We start from the raw sequence: 21,285 nt of genomic DNA on the forward strand, positions 1-21,285 counted from the left end.
ACCCCTTTAACTCATCCTTTATAGCATGATGAAACTTCTTGAGACGCCTCCAAAAAAATTTGTACTACCGTGCTTGTTCCTGATGGATATTATGTGGCCATCAATCCAATCACACCACCATGTTTATTTAAGTTCATCGAATAAAAAATATTTATGTTAATTATTATTCTGGTTTGATGTTTATAATGAAGTCCATGAATATATGCAATGACATAATAAATTATGATAAGATCATAATACAGTGATCACTTGTCTTTAAACATGTATTCTAAATATTTATATTCAATGAATAGTCGAGACGGACATTAAATTATCCAGATAGAATAGACTAGCTGATCCTATTTGTACGATAAGTATAGCTGATCATGTGGTTATTAGTGTGGCAACACTAAGGATAGATAGTGGGTGCTCTTTGGAGAAAGTGTTCACTGAATTGATACGTACAAATCCCTTAATGGTATTATACCTAAACGTCAATCAGGTTGATTCATGTTACAATTATATAAGGGATCCACTGACATGAGACACCAAGGACATCTCTTGAATGGACGACTACATTATGATTACGACTTAGGAGCCTCTAATCATGGGATTCAAATAAGTCATAGTTCGGATGTAATAAGAAGCTTACGAAGAAGATTGAGTGGTCAACTCCCAAGTATCTATCTTCTTTTTCTAAAAAAATGATCATGCCATTCATGCTTTCCTCTGATTTTAAATCTCATTCCAATAAATATTCAGACTACATACTCTTAATCTGTTCATCTGTTTGATCCTCTAGAAGTGATGATATGTGAAATACATGTGGAATGATCATTATAACTAGGAAGTTCAACCCATGCTACTTTTCCTTCTTACTTACCCCTGAAAAAAAGACAAAGGAAAAAGGTTTTCGAACAAAAAAAAGAAGAAAAAAAATCAATTAACTCGGGGTTGTTATTCTCTTTCTATGAGCTGCCTAGTAATCTGAAGTATAAGTGATTAGTGATACTTAAGAGGATCTCTCATCTCCTTCTATCCTCCACCTTCCATTCCAAAATCTTGGAAGTTAGTCTTTCTAAGTAGAAAAAAATCTTTTCACTCATTTTTTTTCTACATCTGCCCTCATCCCATCTGTTGAGCCACCCTTTCCATTGACTTCTCTCCTGCACTTAGCGTAGGTAGGTGGCCTTCATTTTCCTATTGATCAGCCACTTGAAATTTTGTGCTCATTAAAGGAGGAGAAGTTAGTCTAATGTCTATCTTGGATAGGAGAAAAGTTAGTAGGAAAGTCACTCTCAAGGTAGTCGCCACCCAAGGGAGAGAGCGTAACTAAGCAATGAGTGGTGTGAGGCCCAGTTCAAATGTGTGAAGTGAGGAAACCCTGGGTTCATGATGTTGAACCCAAAGATAAGTAAGACTGACTCTCACGACCACCATCTCTGCCCACACCGCTAGAAGTTGGCTATGCATTTCTCCAAAGATCTGAATTCAAATTGTTGTAGGAAAGTATTTATACTAGGTGAATAGCAACATTCTATCACTTCGTACAAAATACTTCCTAGCAGTTAAAAATAGCTGAACTGTGCAAAGTTAAACTTTAAGGACATTTCTAAGAGACAAGCAGTAATTTAAGTTGGGGGTATTTGATGAATCAAATAGTAGGTGCTAAATGACATGCTTGAGTGAACTGTTTAATGAATATAAATATTTAAATTTATCATTTAAATATAATTTATCACTTAATTCATGAAGTTGGCCTGAATTAGTAGTTGAGTATTTATAAGTATTCTTTAGCCTAACCCCAATTGACTCTATGAGTCAAGTGGAACAAATCTCACTTCTCTTTTAGATTTTTTGACATTTTCAGGTTTAGGTCTCATTTGAGGATTATTGGGCTATGGAAAAGAGGTTCAAGAAGGCCCAACCACGTTCAGAGCTCTAGGAGTGGCCCAGAGTTACAGCTTGCATGACTTTAATGAGCCTTTAATCTCATTAAGGTCAAATCTTCAAAAAAGGGAAGCCAAGTGAGCGACCATAATGAGGAGCAATCAGAGGACTCAAACCTGATTGGAGGACACCTCTTCACCAGGATTGAGGCTTTAGAAAAGATCTGGACCATTCAAGGCTTCGGGAGATCCAAGGGTCATCATTTCTCTCTCTTCCCTATATAGACCCCCCACAATCCAATGTAATACTCACTCTTGTTTCAATCTAAATCCAAGATTTAGTGGCATGTGTGCAATTGTTCTTGAGTCCTCTTACCTTTAGTGAGAGTTGGGTAGAGCAGGGGCATTCTAGAGCAAGAGCTGCAGGAGAAGTGGAAGAGTCTTTGATCACCTTGGGCCTTGGCGGGTGTGACAAAGAGGTTTGATCACTATTTCTTTCTCTCATCCTTTATGTTTTGCTTTGTCTGCAGGTTAGTCTTGGAGCACCTAGCCAACATCCAGATGGCTCCAACGCCTCAAACATCTAGACAGTTAAATTTATTGTATTTATTTTTATTTTATTTTAAATTTAAAATAATTTCCAAAAAAATATTAAAAATGCCCAAAAATATACTTTGTCTAACATTCCCTTTGTTTCATACTTATAATTTATTACCTATGTAGGCCAGATAAGGGCCTACCCATGTAGGCCATATAGGCCTACATCCTCTTATATGAAGCCCTTGTTGGGCTTCCATAATCTAGCCTCTATTAGAGATTAACTTTCATCTGGATAAAGTTTCTTAATTATAATTTTCGTAAACCTAGTTACTTTGCTTTATAGGTAATAAATTATAAGTATGAAACAAACTTATGCAAATCTACCAAAAAATATATTTTTAAACTAAAAATTCACTAACTATTACTTTGCTCTCTAAGGATTGACCCTTACTCTCCCTAGGCTAGTAAGGTTTATAAATATTTTTTTAAAAATTCAGATTACCTAAATGACTATAATTAATGATTACTTAATCATTAATCCACCCCGAAATCTGATTTATCACCCATATCCTAAGTCGTTCAAGAGTCTCACACAGATGATGGATTATACATATACAGTAATCGATGACGGTAAAGGTGCCATGATAGAGCTTAACACTACTCAGTATCTTAAAGAGCATGAGGTGTAGCTTGGCACCCAATGGGCTGGAAACTCAACCTATCAATTGGGTTAGATTGATCCTTATTTAATTAATCTATATGTTGATATAGTTAATTAATAAGGTTGGTCAATAGTTATTATTGGGCCACAAAAAATTATTAACTAGAACAATACATGGGCCTAGAGGGTCACACGCATAAGGTCATAAGGGCATTGGTGGATATATTTTACTTTTTAGGTTTTTTTAGAAAAACCTTAAGTGAAATATAAAGAGGGAAAGGGCTCTCATTTCAAGCACCCATGCAAGCCTGATTTGAGAGCCCCTCCCTTTGTCCACTCTATTCTCCACTCATCCAAGGAGAGTGTCCTCATGGTCAAAAGATTTTCTAGATTTTCAAGAAGAGTTGAAGAAGAAGATGTGGAGATCCAAGCGCCGAGTGATTATGTGGATATTTCTAGAGACCAAACGCGTGAACGGCTTCAGAATGATCTCGGAGCATCAAAGTCAATAGTGGAATGAGTTCCCCAAAAGTTATATTCAATGTTTTATTTAAATATCGATTATGAATCGATCAACACGCTAATGCATCCATGGAAAAACTAAAGCACAGAATCCAACAGTTCCTATCGATGATGGCCTTGTTGGGGGTAGGGATGTTTGTACATACCTTACATACAAAACCTCACACAAACCCTCTCACACAAATATAATAATGCAATGATTATTTAGATCCAATGCAAATTTAAATAACACATTGAAAAAGATAGAAAGAATGAGACTGCAAGAGAAGAGAGATAATGAGGATGAGACAGAGAGCAAGAAAGAAAGAATGAGAAAGCGAGAGAAGAGGAAAAGAAGGAGAAGTTGAGAGAACAGAGAATGTATAAGGATGAGACAGAGAGGGAGAGAAAGAAAAATGAGAAAGAGAGAGAAGAGGAAAAGAATGAAATGCGAGAGAATAGAGAGAGAATAAGGATGAGAGGGAGAGAGAGAGAGAGAGGGAGTGAGAAGAGAGAGAGAGGCTCCCAATGAGAAGCAGCTTAAGTTTTGACTGAGCCAGGTAAAGCTATAAACAAGCAGCTTAAGTCAGAATGAAATGAGGGAATATTTGTATTTGGATGAGAGTGGATGAAGTTCAAAATTTTAGGTAGGAATAGAAATATGATTTGACTGAGCCAAGTAAATATATAAATAAGCAGCTTAGCTCAGAATATAATAAGGTTATGTTTTCTGTATTATGATGAAAAGGGATGATGTTCGGAATTATAGGTGAGATGGAAATTTAAGTCAAAAAAAACTATGATGTGACTGAGAAACATAAAGCTAAAAACTCATAATAAAAATAGGCTACATTTTCTGTGTTATGAAGTTCAGAATTAGAGGTATAAATAGAAATTTGAGAATAAAAAACTATGATTTTACTGAGCATGGCAAAGCTATAAACAAGCAGCCTAAGTCAGATAACAATGAGGCTATAAACAAGATGAACAATTGGTTCTTACTATCAAAACAGACGAGATAAGATTAACTTCTTCAGCAACCACCAAGTGCCTCATGTTTCAAAACTGGGTTGAAGAGATGAACGCATCGATAACTGGTGCTCATAGTCTTTTAAATTTTTATTTGCACCACTTCTTAGGATTAGCAAAGTCCATTATAGTCATATCCCATTTACCAAATCAAGAGACATTACTACAAACTCGTAATGAAAAACAGTAAAGAGAGTGAAATTTTGGCAAGCTTATATGAAACAAAATGAATCAAATCTGGGAAACCAACCCAACCTTGGGGAACATTGAAATCCAGTGGGTATTGAAGAAAAAACTCCAACTCCAGGAACTCCACAAACTCCAGTACTCCATGAGCTCCACGAGTCTAGATTCAAGACTCGTCGGGTCGGCGGAAAAAGAAGTCGAAAATGTTAAAACTCTGTTTTCAGATTAAAATATTTGTTTCAATGTAATTCAAACAATACATTCAAATTGAATCAAATTTGATTATTCAATCAGACCATTGGGCTGGTTCAAAAAAATCAATCTGAACCTGATGGGAAGATTGGGTTCGGATCAAATGTTAAGTGGGTATGATCGATGTTTGGATTTGATTGTTCAAATGCCCCATAAGAACAAACATTCAAACGATCAGTTCGAATCTGCAATCCCTACCTGGTAGTAGCTCAATTTTAGCGGTAAGCATGCTGGGAGTTCCTCGGGCATCTCCCAGGGGAACTACCGTAGTACGTCCGATATTACCCTTGGTAGCCCCCTTATGACAATGCAGAGGCTATTATTGTCGTCGTCACCACGAGTAAGCGTCGCCAAGTGGGCTGGTGCACAACCCTACCTTCCAACCATTTTCTAGGGTGTCAGCCCTCATATGGTGACGAGGAAGGTCTCTTCCCCCTTCCTCAATACATCCTTGAATTATACCGCAGATAGGAGGGCAGTGTTCCACGGCCTCGGGCCCCCTTGGTTGGTCACAAAACAAGGGTAAGATCCCTTGGGGAACAGAATATTGCAGTATTGAGGAAACACAACAACACGTGCTCTCACTAGGAGGTCGAGACCCGAAACAATCGATAAGTCATCCATGGGGGACACCATGAAATTGGTCCAACCTTCCCACGTCCCCACCCACAGCGTCACCAACTTTGCCAAGCCGATGATGTCTCGGGACTCCGAGTTTATGGCCGTGATCTTCCCTTGCTTGGGAAGAGACTCATGCCTAGTCTATTTGCTTCCCTTTCCACAAGGATGTTGTGTGTCACCCCCGCATCGACCATGGCCGTAGAGGGTTGGTTGTTGATGAGTACCTGGATGTGAAGGAGGCTGAGCCCATCACACTGGACAAGAGCACCCCCCTGCAACACCACCAGGCATTGAAGGGGGTTTAACGTTACCATGCAACAACCCCCAGGATTGTCCAGTTAAGCACGGCCAAGACCATTGCATTAACATTGGTTGTTGCCCCACCCCCCTGCGGGCAATCGCTCATTTGAGTTACGGCAGGGGCCATGACAAGTGCAAGAGCCCAAGGCTGGCGATGACAACACCAGATGGTGGGGGTAGCAAGTTGGTGTACGTTGCTTGTGGAGGACCGCATTCAATCCTCTTCAGTCCTTGGCTGGTTGGGCCTGAAGGAGCTTCGGTGCAATCCGCGCGATTTCCACTCCACCTCCTGGACTTCTCTTTTGGCTTCCTGGTTCAGTTGGTATGGAGGTTGGTGAGTGCCTCCATGACATTGTAGGCAGTCTGCAGGTCTCGGTAGTGCCTCCTCTCCAACTCAGTCCAGCACTGTGAAATAGTCTTCGGACTAAGCGGTAGAGCTTGTCCTCATTAGACATCATGGTGATTCGTAGAAGTAGAGAGCCAAATTTCTTCATGTATTCCCTTGGTGCCCTGGTCATCTTGAGGTTGTTGAGCTTGATTGACACCATCCACGAGGTGTTGTATGGCATGAATGTCTCTTTAAGTTCTTGTACAAACTCCTTGAATGTTGTTGGCAGCCAATCCCCCTCTCCCGAAAGTTGTCGTCACCAAATCTTTGCATAACCTGTGAGGTTGTAGCTGGTTAGTAAGACCTTCTTCTCCTCTGGTGTTCCCATCAAATCAAAATGTTTTTATAAGTCGTATCAGAAGTCAAAAACATCCTCCTCTTTACGGGCAGCGTTGAACTTTGGGGGTGGCATGAAACCCACTTGCCTCTATTTTTCCAATTCCACCTTTAAGGACATCATCATTTCTATGAGCTCTTGGTCAACGTTGTGCAGGTGACTGTTTTCCTGTTTAAGCTCATCAACATGGGCTTCTAGCTGAGAAACCCTCAAAGTTGATTCTTCTTCAATTTCATCCATTCGGTCCTTCAAACCCAAAAAGTTGCTATGCATCGTGCAAATTTTTACTTCATTGCTTCGCCTTTAGGCATCTCTTTTCCAGTAACAAATTTGAGTCTCCTCCAGACTCCATCTCTCCTTAGAAATAAGGTTCATTAGTGCTAGGTGATGAACCCAACCTGACTCTAATACCAAATGTTACGCAGTCGAATCTTGAGCTAGAAACAATGCTCGGGTTGAACTCGTGCTGACCTCAGTGCGTGGACAGGAACATTGAGCAGCCTTTGATTGTGTAGCGTAACTCGTAAGCAATAGATTTTGAATGCTTGGAGGTTAAGGAGAGAGTGTGGGGATGCAGCCCCAAACATGAATTGGGTAATTGCAATATAAATCAGAATAGATTACATTGTAGTCATAGTCATTACATGGGGGAAGACCAGGGATGATACTGAAATAATGAGACAAGGTGCCATGCGCTTGATTAGTATTGCTCCTACGCCTACCTACCTGCCTGCCTCGCTGCTATATGTGTGCCCCCAAGCCGGGAGATGTGCGCCCGTGGGCCTCGGCGTTCAGCACCCTCGCCAGTCCATCCCAGCCTTTGATGGTGCGGCCCCGTCCGAGACCGTAGGACCACCGCTCGAGGAGTCGGCATCGCCTTCGATCTCGCCACCGACTCGCATCCAGCCCGCAAGACAAGCCAGAGTGACGACGCGCGCATCCGGATTCAGATATCCCGGATAGTGGCGCGCCCCCCTTCGATCCCATCTATCTTTTTATTTTTATTGCGCTTCTCGTCTTTCATAGTTTTGTCATCTCATCTACGTTGTAGTGAGGGGAAGTTCCCATATGAGGATACCTTCCCCTCCCATCAACCTAGTGGGCCTAATAAGCCCCTTTTATTTTCTTTTCCCTTTGTAGTTTAAGGGGCCCATTTATCCTTCCTATACAAGGGAGGGGTGGGCACCCCTCCAGACCACTCTTGAATTTCATTTTGAAAGTTTAACGTAAGAAGTTGAAGAGTCATTCTCGTTGAGGAGAGGAAGAAGAAGAAGAAGAAGGAAGAAGAAGAAGGAAGAAGAAGAAGGAAGAAGGGGAAGAGGAAGAAGAAGAAGAGGGAAAAGGAGAAGAGAGAGGGGAGAGAAGGCCGCCGACACCGTTGCCCTCCTGCCAGAACGCTGCCGCGCTGCCACCCTCCGCCACGACCAAGTCGCCGCCGCCGGCAGCTCTGCCCGTCCTCACTGTCGCTCCAGCAATCCACTGTCGATTGTCGCCTCGACACAGCCGCCGCTCACTGTTTCTTCATGCCGCCGCCTGCAGCTGTTCACGCCGCCGCCCGCCGCTTTTCTCGCCACTGCCGCCGCCAGTTTCGGCACCCCGCCCGCGCCCACGCCTGACGTCGCGCCTTGCGCTGCAGTGCACCGCGACGCCACAGTTGTGACTCCAAGCCTTGTCGCGCTGCGTTGCACCTTGGCGCGCTGCGCCGTGCCGGACGCGTCGTGCCTCGCCCAATGCTCTGCGCCGCACCTCGAGCCCCGGCGTGCCGCATCGTGCCCGACGGATCATGCCGCACCCGGCGCCGTGCCCGCTCGTCGCCCCGCCCGCTCATCCACATGCGCCTGGTACAGCACCCTGCTGCACCCAGCCGCGCCGTGCGCCGAGCCTTGCACTCACCTGCGACGCGCATTCGTCCACCCCACTGATTTGCCCGCACCACCACTACACTGCATCCCACGCCACTCAGACGCCGCGCCCTCGACGTTGCTGCTCCCTCCGGTCCAGTGTTACGAGATCTTACCATTGCAAGACGCGATGAAGGTACCCCCTCCTTACTGCCCTTTACATCTCTTACCTTTTTCAATATATTTTCATGTTGTCTCCTCCGCGCTCGGGTTAGACGTAGGTGAGAGTGAGACAGGTTGAGAAAACGACGACGAATTCTCTGAGTGTCTTACCTGGCTGGTACAAGTCGGGCGAGCCCAACGAGTGTGAGCATCTAAGCGGGAAATCCCCGTTCGGCGACATAGTCGTCCTCGACCCTCTCGGGCGAGGTTCGGGTGGTCTGGTTGACCATACCCTAGGCGACCCCGTCGGATCTCTGGAACGGCACAACCGCACATCGGCACTCGCACGTACTACACGTAGGATTTTTTCATTATTCTGTCATACATTATACCTGCTCTTCATTATTATCGGACAACACTTCCCGTCATTGTCCGATAGAGATCCTTATTCGATACCAAGCCACTACTCTCGGTGACGACCGGGCGACGTCTTGACGCCGTCCGGCATCAGCCTTGATGCTCCACATGCCACCAGCACCCGCGCTGACACCATTGTGCACATTTCACGTAGGTGCCACCATGCTTAGCAACTCAAGCTGGGTGTTGTGCGCCCAGCACTACCCGCATTGGCGCCAAGTGCCCTGCAATTGTCTCGGCACTCTATATGTGCCAATGCCTTAGTCTCTTAGCGGGAAGCCTCCCACCTTGCGCGCCGCACATGTAGTGTGCACGACGTGTGCACCCACGCATTTCCCATACACGATGTATGTGCCTTTGCTGCCCAGCATGTGTGTCTCGCCTGAGCGCACGGCGCTTAGGGCCGACAAGTGCGCTCTCAGCAGCCTGCATGCCCAAAATGTGTGTGGCCTGCCCTGATCTGCTTCACTTGCATGTTGACAAGCACGAGCACCTAAAGGGCATTGGGTTTAAAGATCATGGTCGGGTGTCGCATCTCATAATGTGTGTGGTGTTCACACTTAAGAATTTGATCCCCTATGATGAGTCCAAGTACACATACATGTACACACAATAAGCATGTAGGCCTTTGTGAAGGAAATGCTGCCTACTTTGCAGCCTTACACTAACATATTGACTAATAAATCAAGGACCCATTTAACCCAAATGATAGGTCAAGTTTCCAATATGTGAAGTGTCAATCAACAATGTGTGCTTGAGAAGGTAAAAAGGAATTCCTCACCTTTGGTGGAGCCTTTTTTTATTAGTTACCAAGCACATCTAATATCTATGACATTACTAGAAGGACTTAGAGCATACTCTGCTATCACAGACTGTGATTTTTCATCTGACTTAGGATTGATGTAATTTAAAATAATAAGAGAAATGTTCATCCAATATTTGTAATACCTCGGCCAAGGAATTCACTGCAACTGTTTTATCAATTTGTTATCCCTCATACCAAGGACGAATACCATCTTCACCACAAAATCACCTTCGTGGAATTGTCGTTGTATCGAGTTTCAGACATTTGAAATCCCTTAGAAATATGAAACCATCCATCCAAAAGATGCCTTTGGTGTCACAGGTCCAGCCACCACTTAATTGTGACATGAATCAACCTGGTTCACTATGTCACCCTTTTGCCTTGGATGCCGAAAACCTTGACAAAAGAGCAATTCTGGGAATTCCCTTCCTCTCTCTTGTTATCATCACCAATCATCTCACTCACTATAAAAAATTTGGTTCTTTTATATTTGGATCTTACCTCTTTGTGGAAATTTGTAACATTCAGGAATATAAATTGATAGGAATTTATGGAGGCCCATTCCCAAACATTTTCTAGTCATGTTGAGTCGAGCTAGTGTTCAGTCTCCATTTCTTAAAGGCACCACTCGCAAAGGAGGTTTCAAACCCATGTTTAATGAATCATTAAATAAATATTCAGCCATCTTTGGTGAATATTTTATTTCCTTGTTCACTCGTTTCTGCAGTGGTTTCTAATTTTTCAGAACACCCCGGTTTGGGTAATTTTATTTCATAAATAACAAAAACTCTCCACAATCCTGGTCTTATTAACATGGAAAATTCATATGAGTAGTCTTTACACCTTAAAAGTTGATACATTATATTAAAAGGTGAAGAGATTGAGTAAAGCCTAGAAAACAAAATCAAGATACATGGAGAAGAAGAGATAATGGTAAGATTTCTCTTAATTATCTCAAGGCTAAGGAGACCATCCAATCAGAGTATTAATATTACTATCCTCTACTTGTCACTAGGTAGCTGGGTGAAGTCCTGGTAGAATTAATGATGAATGGATAAGAGATTGTCTTGGGATATTAAATTTTCTCTACAGCTTTGAGTGTGTTTGGAACAGAAAGTTGTTTATACCATCCATACAGAGTCATGAGACATTCCAATGATACCATGAATAGATTTTGACATTAATTCTTTTCCAAAGAAACACCAGTTTCATATATTGATCTGTATTGAGATCAAAATATAAAGCTGGGTTTGGGCATAATTGACGTTTGAAACAAGAAAATCAAATCAAACCTTTAACATTGAAAATCAGAAAAATTGATGGTGAATAACCATGTGCATAATTGAATAAACTATAGTTTGGTTCCTCAAATGATTCACTGCTAGTGGAGCAGATGTGCGGCCTGTAGATATATCCACATAGTCCTCAACACATTAGATTTCATTGTCTTCTTCTCACCGATATAGTCACATCAAGAGGGGAAGGCACTCGATGAGAAGGGAGAATAAGGGTTGCATCTAAGGAGAATTTTTGTGGCCATCTCTCAGTTAGAACTTAGTTTCCTTGTGTAATTAAGATATTGTTCCTTTTAAGTGTATTTTCTCCTTTCCAGTTAACCTTATAAGTGTCACCCTCCAGGTCCATGTACCAGTCTAGTCAATCACATCATCCCAATACATCATTTCTGGCTACTCAAATGGTTAACTCTATCTAAAAGTGATATTGATCTAACATGTATTAATTTATCCAAATAAATAATATAAAAATTCAACATGTGTGGTGCCAAGATACATTGTGTGTTCCAAAAGGTAAAAATGAGTTTATCAACATTTTCATGTAGCTTATTTGTCACTGGTTATCATGTACATATAATCCCTCATTCGGAACACTCCTAGAATTGCTTGAGGCATGGTCAATTGTCAAAATATAATTATGGTCATCTTAGTTAGAAGCTGTGGATCGAACCCATTTTCATCATATACTTTCCAATTGTGATCAAGGGTAAATTGTTAGAATTAGGCTAAAGCAATAAATTTGTACTATTTACCCTTGATCACAATTGGAAAGTATATGATGAAGATGGGTTCGATCCACAGGGAGGCACTTTCTCAAGAATTTTTCATTCTATTTTTTTATGAATTAATTTCGAGAATGAATTAATTATTTACTTAGTGAGCCCTTTTATTTTTAATTTTTTTGTGTAATTACTAAAATGTATTTAGATTCTTTATATTGGTATTTATTTTTTCGGTCAGGGCACTACAGCGATAATTATTTTTGTACCTATAGTCAAAAAATTGAAACACTATAATGCAATGAAATGCAATTTATCTAGAAACTTCTTATGTATTTAATTGGGAATGATTAAGCAAAGCAATTGATTTAGAAATTGAACTTCAAGATGGATGAATTATTAGAGAAATTTTAGATTTAGGTATGATAGATATGGAATTGAATTTCCAAATCTGGAGAGATAAAGTAGACAAGATAACCTAGAGAGAGAAAATGGAAAATTTTGGGGAAAAAGAGTTGTAGGTGATAATCGAATTTGATCCATGGATCTAAGGTATCATATGAGATGAGAAACAGTTTATATATGAAGATTTAAACTCAGATCTTGAATCAGAACCAAAATTCAATGCTAATCACAATTTAATTCACCTCCAAGGCATGTACATTTTGCCCATGCCTTGGCATTGTAAAAACATTCAAGAAGGTGTTCAAAGAGTGAAGAAGAAACTTACAATTTCAATCTCTGAATCAAGAAATGTTGACTTCAGAAGCAGCTCTTGTGTCCTTCATGGCCAAAACTTGTTGGGGAGGGCTTCCTCAGTGATTTTCCCCTTTCTCCCAGCCTATATTTTATAATCTGGATCGTAGAGGGTGGAAAGACAAACCTACCTTCAAATTTTGGGCGCAATCTGATGGTTAGATATCGCCATTTAACTATCGCTTAATCTCAGCCCTTGGATTGATTTTATCTCTCCTCCACGCAGGCGCCAGCCAGGTGAAAATCAGGATTTCTGATTCGCCAGGGACTTTTCTTATTTTATCAGTCATCGGATCACATGTCACCACATCGTTGTGGACTAAAAACAACGATATTAGTTTTTGTTAAAAGAGAGAGAGAGAGAGAGAGACAGAAAATACCTTTTGCATGGCTGGGAGTGCACCACGTCGCCCGATCTGTGTCAGCACTACCTCATTCTTTATATTTAAATGTGCACATGTCATGAGAAGTCGCTTGCATTTATTGCATAAAACAAAGGAAAACAAAGAAGACCTCGAGCCACCCACGCCACTTAGGAAAATGATTGGATAATTATGGCATCGTGAATTGTGATGCCATCTTTATCCTATGGCAAATGATTGGTGCAGCCAATCATTTGCCCGAATTTTGCAAACTGACGTGGAAATTTACATAAATTCATTAAAATGTATTATTATATGCAAAATAAATCATGAAATATATTCTATTATTTCCAAAAAATATTTCTTGGCTAAATACTGGTCAGAAAATTATTAAAAATTAGTTAAAATTCCAGAAAAATTAGTAAATGCCTTAACAGCCTCTAGCCAAGAATTTTATGCCTTAAAAAAATTAATCTTTCAATGTACTAAGGTCAAGATGTCAAGTAAAGATACTCAAAAATACAAACACATCATGAAACCATAATGCAAGTTATGACCTTTTAATTATTATGACATGCAAATATGGGCAATAGAACCCATATATTTATGTAATATGCATCAATTTCATATGATAACTTGCAAGTTATCAAAGGACTTCATTGAAACATCTTCCTTGATTATTCTCTTTTCACACCAAAGGTGGACGATCTCATACTGACCACACAATCACTGTCACAGTTTTGTTGTCGCATCCAAGCTAAGACTATTTAGAATTCCATCATTAGGGACTCGTAATTCATTTAAAAAACACAACTATCTATACAGAATATGTCATTTGTGTCTCAAGTCCAAGGACCTCTTACTCTTGGATAAACCAAGTTGGTAGTTAGGTATAAAATCATCCAAAACTATGTTAGTTAATTTATTGAATTATTTTGTATCTTAATCATTTTTCATGCACATGCCTTAATGTCATTATTATTGTGATTGACATCTGATCACTGATAAAAAATGATCAGATTGATAAATGATTAGTTTAGCAATACGATTGATGATTGCTGATCCAAACACGATCATCTGTTTAATCAGATCATGTGGCATCAATGACTCTCTCAGTCAGATCAACAAGGAGATCAAAGAGGCACAATCAAGGCATGATAAGTGATCACCAATTGATTGAGATTCTGAATCGGGGAATATGTGATCAAATATTTCCTAGACTGATATGATTACCACACACTGGTCTAGAAATTTGATAGGGTGATGAGTAAGATTGAGATTTGTGAAGAGATTCCCAATAAAATATAAAGGAATAGCCCAAACATTTATTAAAGAATTATCCCTTGGCTTGAATTATTTTAAATTAGAAATCTTTACTAAGTGCTCAATTTTGTTGGTGATGCTAAGAAAGTTACTGATATCATTTTAAATTCACAATTTCTCGACCTTTTTATGGCCCTAGTATTCCTTATTTTACATTTTAATTAGTTGGTTTATGATCCTAGAACATGGGTTGCAATGTTGTGCGATGCTTTATCTACAACTCGTGTTATGTTCTATAAGAGAGGTTGTTCTACTGGTATTTGAGTGTTGACCTTCTCTATCTCTACCCAGAGTCCACAGGACTATCATAAGGATTGTGTCTTCCGATCAGGAGCCCACTGCATTATCTTTGTCCCCAAAAACATTAGTCAATTCTTCAAATAATAATGTTACACAACTGATGTCACTTTTTAGGTTTCCCCAGATACCAGCAAACCCCAAACATAATATTATCTCTCACATTGAGGTGTGTGAGACATGTTTAATTCCATATTTTTTCAGTTTTTAGTACCCCTAGTTATTATATATTTCTTGAAGATTACACCTAATTTTCCTCTCTGCCTGCTACAGAAGTTTCAGACTCACATTTTTCTCTAAACTGAAAACAAAATAATTTATGGACTACTTCAAGACATCCACGACAAAATTCCATCAGTTAGATTAAATTTAACTTCCTTATATTTCCCTCACTATGGAATAGTAAATGAACCATCATGGGTTACCACTCTTAAGGTAAAGGGGGTTATAGAAAGGAAAATCAGTCCCGCTCATGAGACTGTACATGAACTCTCCTATTCGAGAAACAAATTCTCTGGAAGAACAGGAACGAGGTTGTTCAAACATCAAGCCACATAAATAGAGTCTGGCGTGTATATAGTCGTATTCACAAGCATGTGAAATACAAAATACATCTGGCAGTGTCAGCATAACATTGGGCTGTTAGTGTGTATTTTAGGCCAATGAAGTACCTTGAAATTGTTAAAATCCTGCCGAATTAAAATACTGTATTTCCAAAGCAATTTCATCCAGAAAATACAGTGTATACAACCGCCAGTGTTCACTGAAATATTACGGTTCCTGCATGATTCTGCATTAGGGAAGAATATAACAGAAACAACTGAGAAATGATAAGAATTATCGAGCAATGACTTGTTGAGTCCATGAGACTTCTGTGTATTTTACACAGAATATGACCCAGGCTCTGAATTACAGCTTCAATGAGAAGACTCGCCCATATAAAACTGGTATTCCCCTCTCTATCTCTCTCCTCTCTCTCTCTCTCCCACCAGATATGCACAACAAATTTTCTCTTCACCTCATCACATTCTACATTTCTGGTATTTTTGATTCTTTTGCACTGATGGGACGGCTAATCAAATCGTGAATCCAAGGAGAGACGCCCTCTGAGGATGAGAGAGCAAGAGCTGTTGAGTGTCCTTTGGGAGTACTCTGAACACCGCCTCTAGATCTGCCTTGAGTTTCTGGCATGCTTTGTCAGAGTCAGCAGATCCTTTTCCAGACTGCTCCAACTATAAATGAAGAAGGAATGCCAGTCTGAGGTTTAAGTTTTCTTAAAAAAAATAATATAACAAGTAAGTCGTAATCAGTTAAAAACGTAATTTTTTATAGAGTTGGATTAAAACGCCTTCCCAAAAGAAAGATTCGGTTCATCAAGTTAAATAAACATATGATTCCAGTTCACAAAAAATGAAATTACTTATTAGCACATTGAGCGGAATCCTTGCGACAAAATCATTATACCTTTTGAGGAGAGTTGGGGTTGGCAGACAGTGACTAATTTGTCATCATCGTCGTCGTCCACAGATGAAGAATAGACGATGATGACATAAAATGAAGATGATTGAATTGTCGCCATCATCGTCATCCTCACTGTACAATTTTCATCTTCGTTGGTGGTGCAAAAAACATACTCTGAAACTTCTCTCCTATCATGCAGTGTAGATGACGATTCTGCCACTGTCATCGTTGTCAATATTCATGTAAGGTTCGAAAGAAAGATGATATTGATAACGATACGCCATCATCATTGTTCATTTGTCATCGTCATCATTGCCGCTGAACCCTATAGGCATGAATTTTGGTAAAAGTTCTCCTTTTAGAATAGAAAAGATCTAAATAAAGTCAAGGGCTAATTTTTTTCTTCTTAGAAATTCTTGGATGATGAAATAATTTTATTATACTCTTCTAAGTTCCGACCTCTTGGGCAAAGCTTGTGTTATTCCAAAAAAGTTGCCAAAATAAAAAGGCCATATTCTTTTGTAGCATAATATAGAATCAACTAACTAATACTGCGGTTTGGCAGAGTGAAACTTAGATTCCGCATTATGTGAAGGGCATTATCTTGAGATCATTTCTCAAGAAAACGGTATATTGTGTAGGGCTTTTATGGGATTAAAAACATGTTATCAATCCAGATCTTCGCTAATATAAGCAGTTCAAAATTAAAATCGGCCTCGAAAGAAGGCCAAAAAAGAAAATTACCAGAAAATATTAGGACATAAAGTAACGTTAAGTTTTTCTTCAAAGAGAGCGCAGTTTGGTAATTTAATCCGTATCAAGATTAATCATATACATCATTGTTTCACTTTGAGTTTAAGTGCCGTCCTGTAAATCTTACGAGCTTACAGTTTGTATTTAATCAACAGATTTAGTATTTAACCCATCCACTAAGTTTTTTTCAAGATCCGGCATATTTTTTCAAGACATTTAAAACCACATGTTCAGTATTCATCAGAAGTTTTTTTCTTCAAATAAACGTCAAAGAAACTATTCAGTTGAAGAAGAGAAAAACGTAAATCAAATCAAAGCCATTCAAAATCAAACTAGAGCACAAAACAAAAAATTATCGCCAGACAAAACTATTGAAAAAGAATTACCTGGATTTCACGAAGCAAGTGACCTTCAATGGCATTAAAAGAATCCACAATCTCCAACTCCGACATCGCCATGATCAACTTATTGATGTCCGTCTTCATCCTAGCCTGCCTCCACAATCTCTGCTGCTCAACCTCTGCAATCACCCGCCTCTTCTGAAACCACGGCATGAAGTTCCTCCCCTTCAAGAACCTCCTGGACCCAAAAAAAAAAACCAAAAATTTAACAAAAAAAATCCCAAATCTTGATCTCAGAAGCAAGCCTCACCTATACAAGTCCAGCCAATTGGCCTTCATCCTCTTGGCCAAGAACTTCCCGGGCCCTCTCCCTTCCAACCCGGCGAGAAACTCCTCCGCCCGGAACGGCGGCAGCGGCGGAGGCTCGGCGAACGGCGAGCTCTCCTCAATCGGCACAATCGGCCTCAAATACGGCCCAAACGGCGCCAAGAAATTGCTCGTCAGCTCAAGAAAATGCCGTCTCAGAACCTCGTTATTCACCACCGCCATGGATTCCTCCATTCTCGCCGACGCCCCCCCGTCGACCAGCCTGTTCAGAACCGCGGTATCCGCCTTGGTGGTGGCCTGGTAAGCGCTCCACACCGCCTCCCTGTGCTCCGTCATCAGACAAAGCGGCCCCTGCCGTCGGATCTTCATCGAATCGATCAGCCCGCCGAATCCGACGGCTCTCCGAACCTGCCCGGGGCCGCCGCTCCCCACCGCCACGACGTGGGGGAACCTCTGCAGGGCCTTGAGGAAGAAGAGATTGGTCACGCCGAGCACCATCGCCGGCAGCGGTTCCCCTTCCTGCAAGGAATTGAGCGAAGAGAAATCCTTGTCGTGGATGGTGAAGTAAGGGCGGAAGTCGAGGCTGCAGAGAAGCGGCGCGGCGAGGCTGACAAGCGCCGCCACCGCCGCCGAGCTCTCCGGCGGCGTCGGCGCGATGACCAAAATCGGCTCTCCGACCAGGACGAGCTCCCAGAGCAGCCATAGCTGCAGGAGCAGCCCCTTGAAGCTGCCGAAGAGGTCCGCGTCTTGGAAGAGCTCCCCCTCCGTCGCAGGGAGGTGCGCTCTGAGGAGAGTCGCCCCGCAGAGGGAGAGCTCCAGGGGCTTCCCCGGGGAAGGGGGCGGCCAATTGGCGACGTGGGTCGCCGCGAGATCGAGGGATTGGGGGCCGCGGTCGAAGAAGAGAGGCGCGAGGACGCGGAGGAAGGGGAAGAAGACGGAGGAGTAGGGACGGGGGGAGACGACGACGACGGATTTCTGCTCGCCGCCGCGCTTGAGGCGCGCGTCCTGGCGTTGACGGTGGAAGACGAAACCGTAGAGGAAGGCGCTGGACGAGGAGCGGACGCGGAAGAAGAAGAGGGAGTCGTGGACGGAGGCGCGGGGGTGGGTCGGGCGGTGGGAGGTGGAGTCGGGGAAGGAGCTGAAGGCCACGCTGGGCTCGTCGGAGGGGAGGAGGGCGCCCGGGGGGCAGCACTCTTCCAAGACTTGGCCTTGCTCCAGATCGAATCGGATCACGCACAGGGCCAGAACCCATCTGTGGAAAGCCTCCCAGTCGATCGAACTCATCGCCATTGAAAAATGAAAAATCTCTCCTACCCCATCACCCCTCCGCCGTTGCCCTTTTTGCCGTGGATGATGATGACGATGATTGGCATTTCCTTCCTCCCTCCCGTTGTCATCTCCATCATCATCCTCAGTACTTATCGAATCTTTGGGCTATTCCTTGATATTATCTGTCTCTCTGTGGGGAGCTCGGTGTGTGAGAAATGGGGAGGAATTTATCAAGCATTTTCCAGTCGTGTTAAATCTGGCCACTGCTCAATGTGCATTTTATGGAGGAGTTATAGTTGGGTATTACATGTGTGTGGAGCTCTGAAATATTGAGGGATAGAGATGGAGAGGAATTTGACAAGGCCCATCAGTGAGCATTTTATACTCAGAGTTTAATCTGGGAGTTGCTCAATGTGAAATTTATTATGTCACCATTGACAAAGGAGGGAGAAGACCCAGGTTTAAAGCATTATTAAATACCTATTCGGGCATCTCTAAGGCTAAGGAGACTTATATTACAATCAAAGTACTTATATTACAATCCTCTATTTGTCACTAGGTTGCTGGGATAAGTCCTGATGAAACTAATGATTACCAGATTAGGTATTGACTTAGAAACTTTTGCTCTTCTTCTAAAGTTGGGATATGACATCTTTCTGCAGCTGAGAGGTTTGTGGTTGGAATAAACAGTAGCTTTGAAGCATTCCAAGGATAGAAAATAGAATTATGGATTTTTTTATTTTTATGCAATTTTTTTCAAAGAAAGACCATTTTAATTTAATATGTATTGAGACCAAAATATAAAGTGGGGTACAGCCACGATCAATGTCTAAGATGAAAAAAAAATCAAACTGAACCTTTAAAAAATCAAAAACTAAAACAGTTGATGATTGAATTGATATGTACATAATCAAACCCACTACCATTTGATTCCTCAAATGAGTCAGTTCTAACTGAAGAAATTTCTGGCCTCTAGATAAAACCACACAATCCTCTACACAGGCATATATCATCATCTTCCTATCAAAAAATGCCACCAGAGATTGGAGATGATCTTCTCACCAATAATGTCACACCAAGATGGGACAGGGCCAAAGAAGAAGGGATAAGGGGACCCCCTAAGGAGATACTTGCATGAGTGACTCACATTTGGTGTTTATTTTCATTTTATAATTAACATAGTGTTTCATAAAAACTCCAACATTTTAAGTGTATCCACAAATGTCCAATGAACCTTTAATGTATTTCTCTCCAGGCCCATGCAATCGGACATTTAATAACAACATTAGTCGAATAAATATTTAACTACATCTAATAGTAATATCATGTGATCATGGATTAATTTAACTCAATCGATATCTCGAAACTCCAACATGCACGCTGTTAAGCTACACTGCATCTTACAGAATAAATAAAGGAGTTTATCAACTCTTTCACGAAGCCTATTTGTCATTAGTGATCATGTAAGTATAATCCCTCATTCATAATATACCTAGTATGGCTTGAGGCGTGGCCACCTATCAAAAGGTTATTGGTTATCCAAAAGTTAGAAGTGATGTTTGAAATCATAGGAGAAATCATGGAAGTGATATTTTCACTGCCATGGCCGATGATTTCATTGAATTTGCTTCATTGAATTATTCTCCTCTCATACGAAAAGGTTTATGATCCCATCCTGACAACTCGAGAACCTTTTTAGTCTTGTTGCTGCACGCGAGCTAAGAATATTTGGAATCCCATTATTAGGCATTCATAAGTCATAGTAAAAAATACTACTGTCCATCCACAAGATACCATTTTTCACATCACGTCTAAAGACCGTTTACACAACCGTGAGTTGAACCAACCTAGTTGGTAGTTAATTATTAAGTCATCCAAAATGATTATAAATAGTTTAGTGAATTATTACATCAACGATTTAATTTTGTGTGGATTCCATTACTCTGAATACACTTTGCACAGTGGTTATTGTAAAAAGGACAACACATTTATACAACAAAATTACATCAGAAACGTAGTACATATGCAAAAATCTTATATTTATTTGTAGAACATTGTATTTATTGATCATTTATTGACACTAAATTAAAAACCTATCCATGTCTAGATATTATTTCTTGTATTTATTGCTCATTTATGTCTAGAGAGTCATTAAAACTAAAATTATTAAAAATAGCCGCACATTAATTTATTGCATTTTTATCCGACTCCACTTTACTTCGTAGAATGTGCGATAATTTTTTAATAATATTTTTAGTTTTAATGATGCTCAAGACATAGGTATTTAATATAATTTTAAGAAAAAAATTGTGAGAAGGAGACATATCAATGTAGGAGCTAGCACCAAGGCTTGATGGGCCAAGTAGGTCTATGAGCATATTGCCATATTTTTTAGGTCTGTTTTTGAGGGAGAATTTTATATTTTATCTGGACGAACATTCACTAGTTTCCCTCTTATAATGTTGGCACAAAAA

At 40.9% G+C, this 21,285-nt stretch overlaps 1 protein-coding gene across 1 annotated transcript; it reads right to left on the reverse strand.

Annotated features, from left to right (window-relative positions):
• Nucleotides 1-15,468: 15,468 nt before the first annotated feature.
• On the reverse strand, nt 15,469-18,986 carry LOC144713663 (polarity axis stabilization protein). Its single transcript, XM_078588318.1, has 3 exons — nt 17,526-18,986; nt 17,261-17,453; nt 15,469-15,892 (listed from the first exon to the last, which is right to left on the reverse strand). The coding sequence occupies exons 1-3, from the start codon at nt 18,830-18,832 to the stop codon at nt 15,737-15,739; spliced, it is 1,656 nt and encodes a 551-aa protein (XP_078444444.1). The 5' UTR covers nt 18,833-18,986; the 3' UTR covers nt 15,469-15,736.
• Nucleotides 18,987-21,285: the final 2,299 nt, after the last annotated feature.

Source organism: Wolffia australiana, chromosome 16, assembly GCF_029677425.1.
Source record: "Wolffia australiana isolate 7733 chromosome 16, ASM2967742v1".
Classification (NCBI taxonomy): domain Eukaryota; kingdom Viridiplantae; phylum Streptophyta; class Magnoliopsida; order Alismatales; family Araceae; genus Wolffia; species Wolffia australiana.